The following is a 15224-nucleotide window of genomic DNA, read 5'->3' as shown; positions in this document are numbered from 1 at the left end:
CTGAACATCGCGGCGAAATCAGTGGTTGCAGTGCAAGATTTGTTTCGCCATAAGTACCCAGATAAACCAGCTCCTAACAAAACATCAGTATTAAGGTTAGTTTAAAAATTTAGAGAGACCGGGTCTGTTAATAACAAGGAACACAAAAGATCTGCGTCAGTGTTGAATACAGATACAGTCACTGAAATCAAAGACCGGTTACTCGCCTCGCCAAATAAATCGATCAGATGTTTGTCTGCTGAAATTAATTTGTCTAAATCAACTGTTCATCGGGCGACCAAACAATTACAATTACGACCTTATCGCATTCAAACGGTTCATCAACTTCTTGAGCCCGATAAAGAAAAACGGCTACAATATTGTCAACGGTTCCGTCGATTTCTGCGTGAGGGAATTAATGTTATGGATTCGTTATTTTTCACGGATGAAGCACGGTTTCATTTGGATGGCTACGTGAACAGCCAAAACAGTAGAATTTGGAGTGCTGAAAATCCCCACGTTTATCACGAAAAACAATTACACCCGCAAAAGTTGGGCGTGTGGTGCGCGATATCGCGGAAGAAAATAATCGGTTCTATTTTTTTCGAGTACACCATTAATGCAGAACGACATAGGATATTTTATTTCAGTTCATTGCACTCTTAGAAGAGGAAGACAGACACTGCTGGCTACAACATGACGGTGAGACATCGCACTACGCAGGTTCAACTTCTGATTTCGTTGAGGAATTCTTTGGTAATCGTGTTATCGGTCGAGGCTTGTGGCCACCAAGATCTCCAGATTTGACTGCGGCGGATTTTGTTCTATGGGGTTACCTCAAAGAAAAGGCCTACAGCAACAAACAACGAACACTTGAACAATTGAAAGTCAATATTGAACAAGCTGCATTAAATATCCAGCCACAAACTTTGAAACAAGTTGCAAGAAACGCTGTAAAAAGAATTGAAGCTTGTATTCAAGAAGATGGCGGCCACTTCCAACATTTACTCTAAATGTAAGGTAATGGATGGTAATAATAAAAATTACATTTACATTTACGCATGCCTTTTTATTATTTCAATACCTAGCAATATAAGGTTGGGTTGCGTTTTATATGGGACACCCTGTACATTAATTAATAATTGTTTTAATTTAAATGATTCAAATACAGATAAAAATATAAGTCTCAGTGCAATTAATCAAATTCAGTTATCATTCATTAAATTGCCATCTTTTGATGGAAATATTTTTGAGTAGAACATTATTTTTCACCATTCATCTTCAATGACTTCGAGCATTCCAGAAATGATTTTTTTTTTAGAGTTGGAGGAACTCCATTTACAGGCGCCTAAGCAGTGTTGAGCTTGCTAACAGGTTCTGCAAGATGTTATTAAGTGCGTATGTATACCTGCACACTACCGACTAACCTCCACCTCTGGCAACCCTCCCCCCCTGGAACAGTTAGTAGAGCTTTACTTCAGGGAGAGGTTAATGCCTTCACACACACAATTGGTCACCAGAAGGAAACATCAAAGCCATATCATCATACACATCACAAAATACAGCACATCACAAAAGGACATCAAACACAGTTTCTACCAAACACAAACACTCCCACAGGCACATGAGACCTCTTCAAAAACACACAGCACATGCCCACACACACAGGTACAGATCCTGCCAATGCGCAGACACAGACATCACAAGAACTCAAGTAGAGAGAAACACCAAGCTTGAAAGGCACCCTCGGAAGAGGCGCCCATCAACCACACATGCACTCGCCGCTCACACGCCTAGCAAAACATGCATTCAATTCACATAAGTACTTCTACCATAGATTTGCTTACGGCATGAATTTACCAGTGGATGTCTTTGAACCTATTTTTAGACAATCGTTAATTTCCAATCTAATTCCTATCAGAGGTAAACAGTGGAAGGAAAAATTGGTGTCTGTCACAGAATTTCCTGATTCTCATGAAGCTAGAAGACAATTGATAGAAAATGTGGATGGTAAAATGGAAATTAACAATTATGAGTATATCTCATTCATCAGTCAGTACTTCATATAAGTTTGGTACTAAATCATCAAATATTCAAAACAGCCCATAACAATATTCCAGTAAAATTCGTAAAAACAATTCACTTAATTATCATATATTCAAAAGGTATTTTTTGTGACATTTGAAAATCAAATCATTACTTATGTACATGTGAAAAATTCTTAAACCTAAATAATGACAAATGTAAAGAATTTCTGACAAAAAATAAATGCTATTTAAACTATTTTTATCCTGATCATTTTGTTAAGGACTGTATCAATAAAAATCTGTGCAAAACATCATTCATTAATCCATGAAAAATTTACTTGTCAATGTATATTCACTTGTCAATGCCAAACAAAGATTTGTAAGTTTGGAACATAGACTTAATCGTAATCGTATTCTTAAGTCTGATTACTCTCATTTTATTCATGAATACATAGATTTAGGTCAAATGTCTGAACTTAATGTAAATGACTGGTCAATTTCTGATTCTAATGTGTTTTATCTACCGCATCATCAAAAATATATGCCAAATAATTTTATTAAGGCTCTCTAATTGTGAATTATTTTTTATATTTAGTATTTACCACAACATTATATCATGTGTTTAGAATTTTAATCACATCTACTTTTTATAAGCTTTTATTTAACTTGCTTTAGTTATAATCAAATCTTGCAACTGCTATATCTTGTGATCTATCATATGAAAATCAATGAAATTTGGAACACGTATGTAACTTCGATGACAATACAATATTACGGTGTTAGAATTTGGATATGACCGCCCCTCCCCCACGCTATACCCCTACGCTAAATAAAGGCATTTAGTTAAAAAATTTTCATTTCACATGAACTATCGTATGAAAATGATTGAAATTTGGTACACGTATGTAAATTCTATGTGTAAAAATAAATATTTTTACTTTTTTTAGTCTTAAAAAAGATACAAAAAACAAAAGAAATTACAAAAATATATTTGATTACATATAAAAAAATATATTTTAAAAAAGCTTTTATTTAACTAATATTAATATTAACATTAATAAAAAAAGGAAACAAATTAGAAAAACCCTCTAAAAAGTAAAAAAAATAAGAATTAAATCAAATTGAGAATTTTAAACAGAGAAATATAGTATATTAACAAATATAAAAATGCACTGAAAAGTAAAAAATAAATTATATAAATATCGATAAATAAATGTAATAATTATTAAATTTTAAAATTCATATTTAGTTAAATAAAAGCGTGGCGCAGTTTTTATAATTTATTTAAAACAACACAACATTTATTTTTACAATTAATCTTCATTTTCATTTTCAATAACGACGCGAGGAGACGGAATGGGAGAGGAAAAGGGAAACGGGAGAAAACGGGTAGGGGCGAAGTGAGCCATGACCCTCTGATCGTGACAAGAAGCTCAAGTAACCATAGAGCACGGGCGAAGCCGCAATGGGGATGCTAGAATTGTGATTATAATGAATTTGTTGTTTATCTTTATTGGACTTTTATATTGAACTATTTTAATTCATCATAAATTGGATCGGTCTAACAAATATTGTTCAATTTTCTTATCTTCTTTTTTTTGTTTTCCTTTATTTAAGTTTTCGGCAACAATTGATTGTTTATCGTATATTCCTTCAGTATTTTTCATAAAAATTTTTATTTACCGTTTTATCAGGATTTAAAGAAAATCTAAATATAATATTGTTGATTAAATATTTGTTATTTTTAAAAAAAAAAAGCATTACGAGTGAAGCTACATCTATATTGTGGGCGTAGTCGTGACGTGGTACGCTAGTATATATATATATATATATATATATATATATATTGATAAAAACATAATGTATATTTTTATACATGTATACTTCTATTGATAAAATACAAGTAATAATGTCTACAATAATGAAAAATATACGATATATTTTAGACCAGTTTAGTAAAATATTTCAATCGCGCTAAAATTTATTTATGTAGTGCAATTAAATTATTTAAAGTATAAAAAAATATACATTTTGCTGGTAAAATTAACATATATGAACTTTGAACTGAGATATTTAAAACATTTGTGAACATAATCTGCCTGAATATTCATACAATTAAAAAATGCAGAAAAGAATTTTAATTATTAGAAATAAACAACAAACATGAATATTTAGTAGAATATTACATTTACAAATATAAACATAAATATCGGAAAATAAACGGAACGGAACGCAAGAATGGCGGGAGTTTCAATATTTCTCCCTACAGATCGCAGAGCCTGGACAATGTCCCTTGCTGCTGTATCTTTCTATTATCGGGCGGATTTCATCGGTTATTTAGTGGCGGTTATAAATTTTAAGTTTTATTTATGGACGGATTTGGTAATTTGCGTTCCTATCCGTATGGACCAGCGTGAAATTTATTTACTGGTTCTGACCGTGGGAGACTAAGCTTTTGAGTCTAGTACTTCCGGCGTGATTCCCCTTCAGTCGATCCGCTGAAGTACCCTCGGTACCAGCACCTATGGGCCAGCAGGAGTGCGCCTACCGGAGCTCTAGTTATTTTGAGGGAGAAATGCGCCCCGAACTCCGGAGCGAGTCGCATATGCTGACTAAATGAAATTGTGGTCTATTTGTGGGACGGTGTGGGGTGATGTCTAGCTTTTTTAGTTTAAAAACAAATTTAATTGCGAAAATGGTCACTTTCGCGGCCGGAATTTTTGTGCGGTTTCCATTTATAGGTTACGCAATATAGAGGCTCCTAAGTCTGGTTTGTCATTTTTTGATTCTCGTACTGCCTCTTCACGGTGGTTCGTTAAATACGGCATGAGGGCGTTTTCTTATACCCTGTGGAGTACGGTCCTCTCGGCAGATGTCCCGGAGATGGCCGTGTTCGGACAGGGCCGCTCTTCCGAACAGTCTTCGTGCCTGCGCCGCTCCCACCTCGTCGGATATGGTGTGTACTCCCGCATCGTAGCGAAGAGTGTCGTTTTTGACAAAATATCACTTATAAGTGAAAAGGTAAATTTTTGATAATGATGAATTGTTTAAATTGGCACAATCTTTCATAGTTGGCTTAGTTTTAACCAATTTTAATTCATTTGATCACAAGTGTTATGTAAATAATAACAAAGGCAATGCATTTTCTAATTTTACATTGTACATGTTATATGTTAATATTATTGGATTTATGATTAGGTTTTGTTAGTAATTATAAGTTCATTATTTTTTTTTGTCTTCAGTCATTTTACTGATTTGATGCAGTTCTGCAAGATTCCCTATCTAGTGCTAGTCATTTCATTTTGGTATACCCCCTACATCCTACATCCCTAATAATTTGTTTTTCATATTCCAAACGTTGCCTGCCTACTCAATTTTTTCCTTCTACCTCCCTCCAATATTAAAGCGACTATTCCGGGATGCCTTAAAATGCGGCCTATAAGTCTGTCTCTTCTTTTAGCTATATTTTTTCCAAATGTTTCTTTCTTCATCTATTTGCCGCAACACCTCTTCATTTTTTCACTTTATCCACCCATCTGATTTTTAACTATAGCATCACATTTCAAAAGCTTCTAACCTTTTCTTCTCAGGTACTTCGATCGTCCAAGTTTCACTTTCATATAAAGCGACACTCCAAAGATATACTGTCATATACTTTCAGGTTCCTGACATTTAAATTAATTTTTGACGTAAACAAATAATATTTCTGACTGAAAGCTCGTTTTGACTGTGCTATTCGGCATTTTATATTGCTCCTGCTACGTCCATCTTTGGTAATTCTACTTCCCTAATAACAAAATTCTTCTACCTCCATAATCTTTTCTCCTCCTATTTTCACATTCAGTGGTCCATCTCTGTTATTTCTACTATATTTCATTAATTTATTTTGTTCTTGTTTATTTTCATGCGGTAGTTCTTGGATAGGACTTCATCCATGCCGTTCATTGTTTGTTCTAAATCCTTTTTATTCTCAGCTAGAATTACTATATCATCAGCAAATCGTAGCATCTTTATCTTTTATATCTTTTAGCATATAAAATGCCGAATAGCACAGGCGAAACGAGCCTTCAGTCAGAAATATAATTTGTTTACATAAAAAATTAATTTAAACGTCAGGAAAATATTTTTGAAAGTATATGTTAGGAGCGTAGCTTTATATGGCAGTAAAACTTGAATGATCACAGTACTTGAGAAGAAAAGATTAGAAGCTTTTGAAATACGGTGCTATAGGAGAACTCTAAAAATCAGACGGGTGGATAAAGTGACAAATGAAGAGATGTTGCGGCAAATCGATGAAGAAAGAAGCATTTGGAAAAATATAGTTAAAAGAAGAGACAGACTTATAGGCCACATATTAAGGCATCCTGGAACAGTCGCTTTAATACTGGAGGACAGGTAGAGGGAAAAAATTGTACAGCGGACAACGTTTGGAATATGTAAAACAAATTTTTAGGGATTTAGGATGTAGGGGCTATACCGAAATGAAACCGCTAGCACTAGATAGGGAATCTTGGAGAGCTGCATCAAACCAGTCAAATGACTTAAGATAAAAAAATTAAATTTAATATTTATTTTTTAATATTTTTGGGTCTAGTCCAATTGATAAATAAATATCACACTGATACAAGACTAATCTTCCAAGGTCGTGAATTACTAGCGCACTCTATAAGTACTAGAGAGTAAATTATTGAGAAAGAGAGAGATAATCACGTAAAAAGTGATACAATCATCTTACAAAACATTGTAATAAAACAAAGTTTTTATTTATAATTAAAATTCATTTATATAATTAAATAAATTAAATTATTTTTAATATAATTATTACAAAGCGTTTCTTAAAGACAATAATGAACATTTTAAAATAAATATTTAAATTAGAAACGACTAAATATAGTTTTTAAAGGAATCACTTAAAAAAGGATTGTATAATGGATTATTTATCAGGTGAACATAATGTACTAGTGACGTCATTTTTCATATTCAAAAGTACAGTTCTCAAAATAATCAGTTTATTAGTTTGGTATTACCAGTAATGCTGGATTCTGTACTACTTTAATTGGTTATTCATACAATAATAAAATAATTTTTAGTGACTCACACATCTACATAAAATATAATATAGAATGTTTACTTTATTTACAAAATTTCGAATATATTCTTTGTATCAAACTGAAAAAAACAATCATTAAACAAACATAGGAAAATTGTTTCTTTATCAGTATATTGCCTTTGCTTTTATCTTTATAAATAATTAATAGATTTCTCATGAAGTAAGATAATGAATCTTTTTAAGATACAAGAAAGAGCTTGAATATTCAAGCAATATCATTGCTTGAATCAAGTGACCAACATTTAAAAAATTAAAAACTTTTAACTTATTCTTCATGAATTATTAATGTAATACATTATGAATTTTCAGTTGTAAAATAAAACATAATAAATATGAAAAAAAGTAGTAATTTATTATTTAACAACATAATGATATTCATTTTCTATAAAACCAGATAATGGAAATGTTTTTCCTATAAATCAACGTAATACTTTGACAGGAAGAATAGGATTTATTATGCTACGTTATCGTTTTTGATAAATTACCGGACGATTAAAAATTAATCTTCCAATCAGTTTGTGTTACAATATAATTAAGAAATTATCTTTTACATAAACATTATAAATCATTCAATGAATATTTAAATAATAAATTTTTTTTAAAAGACCATGAATTTTCTGCATTTCATTCGATATGTACTTAAATAATTTTTATTAACATTTTCTAAATTTGTGATTTATTTTATAACTATTTTTCAGAACATATTACCTTATTATGCATGTATTTACTTAATATTGTTTCATAATCTATACCATTATTTAAAAAGAAAGACTTATTTGTTTGGGATAAACAAAAAACCTACTCAATCAACCCCAACCAAATTTTTACTTATGTTTCTTGGCATAATCGAGAAAGTTTTAGATATATTTTATCTCTGACCTGCTAATTGCTCACAGAAGGAAGCGTAGAGAATTAAGGATGCTTCCTTCTTCGGAGAAGAAGAGATTGATTTTGGCCAATCTACAAGAGTTGATGAATACTTGGCAAGAACGTTGGGATGCGGGAGAAAAAGGTCGATGGACTTACCGTCTGACTGGGAATATAAGGAGTTGGGTGCGGTAGGACTCACGGATCAATTGATTATAGTCTTAACCTGGGCGGGTATGGTGGTTACAGATCGTATCTGTTTAGGTTTGCTCTTGACCACTCAGACCGCTGTCCGGCCTGCGATGTGGAAGAAACTCCGAACCATGTCAATTTCTGTTGTACTAGGTTCCAGGATGCACGGAGGTGCATGATGTACGTCCCGGGTCCGGTGAACGTGTTCAGACCTGAGGATTTTCAGCAGATAATGTTTCAGGGTATGAAGCAGTGGACTATTATTGAAAATTATAATAGAAAAATTTTAGAAGAACTTAGTAAAACAGAAAAAACTCGTTGGCGAGCATTGGCACGGCCTGCAAGGGAATGAGGGGTCGGAGGGTGCCGGGTTGGACAGGTCTGCGGCTGAGTGCCTTGGGGGCCCACTCGAGCATGAGGGGGGTTGCTTTGTTGTGGTGAGGCCGTGTAAAGATGCTACGATTTGCTGATGATATAGTAATTCTAGCTGAGAGTAAAAAGGATTTAGAAGGAACTATGAACGGCATGGATGAAGTCCTACGCAAAAACTATCGCATGAAAATAAACAAGAACAAAATGAAAGTAATGAAGTGTAGTAGAAATGACCAAGATGGACCACTGAATGTAAAAATAGAAAGAGAAAAGATTATGGAGGTAGAAGAATTTTGTTATTTGGGAAGTAAAATTACTAAAGATGAACGAAGAAGGAGCGATATAAAATGCCGAATAGCACAGGCGAAACGAATAGCATATTCCACACCCAGTGCCTGAGGGCATTACTCACGTTTTCAATCATTATAGCTGACGGTCGCGTGGGTGAGTGATAACTTGGTAAATAGTTGAGTTGTGTGTGTATGTGTGTGTTAGATGGTGGGTATGTATTTTGTGTACTCTGGATGAGATTGTGGAAAACCTTTACCCATCACAGTGATCCGCGGTTGATTAGCGCTCCGAGAAAATGTTGGTATCTGATTGCCTCCCTTCATAGTCTTATGCTACCCTCTTGTGAAAAAATTTTCAAAAAATTACAGTATATTAAAGAGATTTAACAGATTCTGACAAAAATAAACCGTTACGATAGGATATTTTTTATGCCTATAACAACAACAAATATTGAAACAGCACAAAAATTACGATAATTTAATTGCAGAATTTTTTTGCGCATTTCTACCGCGTTTTTTATTAGCGAAATTTTTTTTTTTGCTTTGTGTTTATCAAACAATTTGCTGATTTTAAAAATAATACTTTCAAGCAAATCGGTTAAAAATTGGGCAAAATATGATGAAAAACCCGTGTCATAAATCACAGATTAGTAACATATGTTAGTATAAATGAAAGTAGATTCAGAAAACTACGTTTTATAAAAATTCCCACCACTCAAAAGGCTATTCAGATTGACAAAAAAGTTTTTTACTGTATATTGTTATTCATTACGAATCGATGTGTGTTACATGTTTACCGATATCATTGGTCAGAAAAGATATTTATAGACCTCAAGTAAAAGTGACGTATATATGACCACAAATTCCTTTTTTTTGTGTGCCGTATATCATAATTTATTATGTGTTTCAATACATCGATATGTTACTACTAAGATAAGCTCCTCCTCAAGATCCGTAATCCTCATAGCAATTATAATACACAAGTCACACATCCACACACACACACACTCACACGCGTGCGCCCACACACACACACAAAATTTCTGAGAAAAAAATGGTCATATTCTTTCTAGTCTAAATAAGACATTTTGCATCGTATAAACGTCGTTCAAATTGTCTAATAAAACTGATTCCTTTGTGAATATAAAAAAAAATAACCGACTTAGATCCCATATAAAATGATTTTGTAACAGCGTTTTAAAACTGACGCCGCACATAACCAGTTCCAAGGCTACATGATCTGAAAAGGTTTTAATTTTTTTTTGAGAGTGCTTTGATGGATAAGTTATTCCTGTGACCATGTCTTCTTGATTATTGTGCGCTTGTCTTATGTTGTCTTGATTGCATGAATGTATAAATGTGTGTGGTACGTCTTAGTACCTGTTAGGTGTTCTATTTTTTCTGAATGTTTTCCTCTTTAGGTATTTGTGGTGTGCAGCAAGTGCGTATAGTGGCCTGGTATGGCTGATGTTTGCTTGTGGAGACCGAATGTGTGAGTGGGCGCTTACCCCCTCCTGAAGTAATGCTTTATTAGCGGTTTCCCAGGAGGTGCGGTTGCCAGGGGTGGAGGTTTAGTCGGTAGTGCGCAGGAATACATACACATTTTCTTTAACAGCTTGTGGAACCTGTTAGCGAGTCCGAAACTGCTTCAGCGCCCGTAAATGGGGTTCCTCCACCTTAAAAAAAGAAAAAAAAGATATATTTCATCTTGAAAAAAATATGTATACTAGCCGACCCGGCAATGCTTTGCTATTGTTAGATTTGAATATATATATATATATATAAATTGAATGAACACAATTGACAGTTTTATAAAACATTAACAAAATGAACATTGCGAACATCACAAAATTTAACCTTTCCTTTTTTCCCTTTTACCCTTTCTCCTTTTCCCATTTTCCCTTTCTCTCTTTTTCTCCGATTTCCTTTTTCTATTTTTCCTTTTTCCCATTTTAATTTTTACCATATTTCTTTCCCTTTCCGGCATTTCCCCTTCACTTTTTCCCCATTTTCCATTTTCCTTCTCCCATTTATCTTTCCCTTATTTTCTTTCCCCTCCTCTTTCCTCCTTTCAACTTTATTTTTCTGCTTTCCCCTTTCCATTTCCATTTCCCATTTTTATTTTCCTGGTTTTCCATTTTTTTAAATATTTTTCCATTTCCCCCTTCTTCCATTTTTATCTTTTTTTCGATTTTTCCCTTTTCCAATTTTTCTCTCTTTTCCTTTCTCGATTTTCCCCGCTCGTAAATTGGTTCAGTAGTTTTTTAGTCTGTAGCGGATACACATGTAGGAAACATTGAAATGGAATCGTAAAATGTTTAGTATAGCGTGTGTTGCTTTTATTTCCAACAGATAGCGTTGTTTTCCAAAAAAAGTATGTTTTTACCTGTCACAGGTGTGACATCTTAGGTATATAAGTAGTAGGTATATAAAATCACGCGCGTATTCGAATGCAACGTTGTGTCAAAATTTCAAAACAATCGGTGAAGAACTTTCGGAGATTTAAAATTTTGAACAAACGAACATTTAATTTTTATTTATATACATGTAGTAGTGGAGATTTTTCGGTCGAAGCAAAACTTTAATGAATTGAATTAATAAACTGTAAACTATGAGCCTTTATCACGGTGTGAGCTGGATTTGAACTGAATGATTCGAACAAATCGAATGAATAATATTATAAAAATAATACTCGTAGAATTAAATTGCCGTTAAATAAAATAATATTATATAAATTAAAAAAAAAAAAAATCTGTTTAATAATAATGAGTTTCCCGTGTGAATTGCATGTGAGGTTACAGTGGAGAGGTATGCGAACACCTCGTGGGAGATTAGTCCGATCATCACCATCAACTGATAATAAACAGTTTCGATTCCAGTTGGTTTCGATGAATTTCGGTGTAGGTTCACTTTGCCGCTAAGCCGAAATCATGGTAAAATTCTTTGTTATTCCTAATTTAAAAACAAATCCTTTTCCGGATACATGTTAATTAAGAACTTTTTTCATTATTTTAAACAGAGAAATACAGCTGTAAAATTTAACGGTATTCTTCACGACTCACACACTCATTCTGTCGCTTTGCGGGGCACACGATGTATTATTAATATTACTTATTTGACAGATGTAATGGATTACTTCATTTTCATACTCTTTACCTACGCCTTTAATCCCAACCAATTTATTCGCGTATTCAATTATTTGCTTTACATATTCTAATTTTTAATTCCATTTTAATTTAATTATTTATTTTAAATTAAATTTAATATATTTTATTTCATTTTAATTAAATATTTAATGCTCTTCCTCTTCTCTCATTTTCCTTTCTCCTTTCCTCTTTTATTTTTTCTGTTTTCCCTTTCCATTTCATTTTCCTATTTTTCCTTTTCCCCGTTTCCCCTTTTTTCTGTTTTCCATTTTCCCCTTCTTCCCTTTTACCTTTTCCGATTTTTCCCTTTCTCCCTTTTTCCCCGCGCGTAAATTGGTCCAGTAGTTTTTTAGTGTAGGAAACATTGAAATGGAATCGTAAAATATTTAGTACAGCGTATGTTGCTTTTACGTCCAATAGATAGCGCTGTTAACGCGAAATTTAGTTTTTTATCGATTTGAACCTCTTAAATCAATATTTCGCAAAATCCTTTCTTAGTGTTCCTACTTAAAGATACCTAATCCTACTTATTATGTTCCTACTTATTAGGATGTTTCCTAATCCTACTTAAAGATACGAAGGTATCCTGAAAATTTCAAATCTCTACCTATAATAGTTTTGGTTGTACGCTGATTATAAGTCAGTGAATCAGTCAGGACATTCTCTTTTATATGAGAGATGCGATATATGTTTAAAAACAAAATATGAAAGGACCCCCTTAAAATTAGAAATTAATTTAATTCCAAAAGCTAATAAACCATTACAAGTATTACGTATGGATAATGTTTCGATTGACAAACAACAAGTTTAAACAATTATTGATAGCTTTTCAAGATATGCTGAAGTGTATTTAATTACAGGTCTACAAGCAATGGAAGTAGCAAATAAATTATTATTGAATTATTTTACTCACCTTGGAATTCCCGAAATAAATATTCCAGATAACGGTACTGAATTTAATAATAATTTTATTAAAGAATTGAAGAAGTCACATAAAATAAAAAAATATATTTTACAAGCACACAGCATCCACAATCGAATAGCAAATATGAGAGATTCCACGCCACATTAAAAGAAAATATTAGAATATTTAATAATAAGGAAGAATTTAAAAATGAAAATATAAAAACTAAAGTAAAAACGCTGTTCAATATAATAATTCAATTAATAAGCTGATTCTTTATGAAGTTTTGTATGGCCATATTAATCCCAACTCGTTATTAGAAATAAATATACAACAATAAGTAATGAATGAATATGTGAATACGCTCAAGGAAAAGGTTAAAAAATTATATGAACATGCAAAGGAAATAAATGAAAAAACAAAACAGAAGATATAAGAAAAAGTGAACGTTAACAGAAAAGAATTACCCGAAATACCACAGGAAGTATATGAAAAAACGGTCCAAAAAAAAGTAAAACGAAAAATAAATATAATAAAGAAAAAATTACGTCGATTAATGAAGAAAGAAAAACAGCGGAGTTTGAAGGAAGACATAATAAAAAAAATATTTATCAAATATGAAACGTCCTAGAAAAATTAAGAAAATTCGACGAGAAAACTAATCTTCCAATACAATAACTAATCCTTATTTAAATTCTATTGCTGGTTCTACCCATTCCTAAGAGCAGAATCCATATCATAATTATATATAGTATTATTATGGAAACAAGTTGTTTTATAATATAGAATTTGGATAATATTTATGTGATTAAAGGGATTTATATGAACTTGTATTGAAATATCAAGTAGAAATGAACTGTATAATGTTAATAATATAGAGTTATGTAATAGACGTTAGGAATATGTGAAAAAAAAAAAATAATATTGTTAAGCAAAATAATATGGTTGCCAAATAATAATGAAGTTAATATTGAAATAAAGTGATAATGAAATAATGAATAATAAATAATTATGAAATAATTGATTATGCATTTTAATAAAACGATATATATATATATCGGTTTTATATATATATATATATAAATAATAAAATAAGTTTTAATACAGATGATTTAATAATGTGAAGATATATATTGATTATTATGAGAATTGTTTAAAATATTTTAAAGTATGTATTAAAATAAGATGTATTATGTGTTGTTATAAAGAAATATTACTATAAGGACTATTTAAAACATTATGTATTATTTGTAAAGGAAAACGGATGTAATAACTATTAGTGACATTGAATTTAAACCACACTAGATATATTTAAATGTTACTAACTGTAAAATATATTATTAAAAAAAATACAAAAAAAGATTACATATAAAAAATTATTTTTTAAAAAAGCTTTTATTTAACTAATATTATATTAACATTAATAAAAAAAGGAAACAAATTAGAAAAACCCACTAAAAGTAAAAAATAAATTATATAAATATCTAATAAATAACCGATAAATAAAAAACAAATAAATGTAATAATTATTAAATTTTAAAATTAAAAGTAATGAAAATATTTAGTTAAATAAAGCGTGGCGCAGTTTTTATAATTTATTTAAAACAACACAACATTTATTTTTACAACAGTTAATCTTCATTTTCATTTTCAATAACGAGCGAGGAGGCGGAAAGGTCTGCTGGAACCTCTCCAGTTGAGACTGACTAGCTACAAGTAACAATCTAAGAAAATGCACCCGCTCGCTTTCTTTGTACGTGTTATCACATAGTTGAAGTTCATCTTCGAATTCTGCTTGTAATCTAAGCCACATTGAACGCACTCTTTCCGTTAAAAGTTTCATTTTAATTAATTATGAATTTTTATTTAATGAATTCATAATTACGATTACGATTATAATAATGATAATAATTAATAATTTTTCGGATTACCGTCAAAATGTAATAACTTTGTGCAAGATTTCTAAATTTAATTTTTATTTTTAATCTTATTAACCCTTAAAGGTCATCTCGGTGCAAATTTGAACCGTCAAAAAATTAAAATTTGAGTTATTTTATTACAGAAAAATAAAGTTTTATACATATACTCTAAACTACCTCATTAAACAAAAAATATATTTTAAAATACAGCAAATGTCTATAAATACTAATTCGAAAAGATTGTTATAAAAACTGCGCCACGCTTTTATTTAACTAAATATTTTCATTACTTTTAATTTAAATTGAATAATTATTACAATTATTTATTGGTTATTTATTAGATATTTATATAATTTATTTTTTTACTTTTCAGTGCATTTTTATATTTGTTAATATATATATATATATATATATATAT

General features: G+C 31.2%; 1 protein-coding gene across 1 annotated transcript in view; it reads right to left on the bottom strand.

Moving 5' to 3' along the window:
* Positions 1–10514, bottom strand: part of LOC142322340 (uncharacterized) — a 28564-nt gene extending 18050 nt beyond the window's left edge. The window contains exon 1 of the mRNA XM_075361311.1: positions 10437–10514. Coding sequence (XP_075217426.1) covers positions 10437–10440 — 4 coding nt within the window. The 5' untranslated portion in view covers positions 10441–10514. The remainder of the gene's footprint in view (positions 1–10436) is intronic.
* Between the last annotated feature and the right edge of the window lie 4710 nt (positions 10515–15224).

Source organism: Lycorma delicatula, chromosome 1 (assembly GCF_047948215.1).
Source record: "Lycorma delicatula isolate Av1 chromosome 1, ASM4794821v1, whole genome shotgun sequence".
Taxonomy (NCBI): domain Eukaryota; kingdom Metazoa; phylum Arthropoda; class Insecta; order Hemiptera; family Fulgoridae; genus Lycorma; species Lycorma delicatula.
The sequence above is the reverse complement of the archived record's forward strand: the minus strand, read 5'-3'. Positions and strand labels throughout refer to the sequence as shown.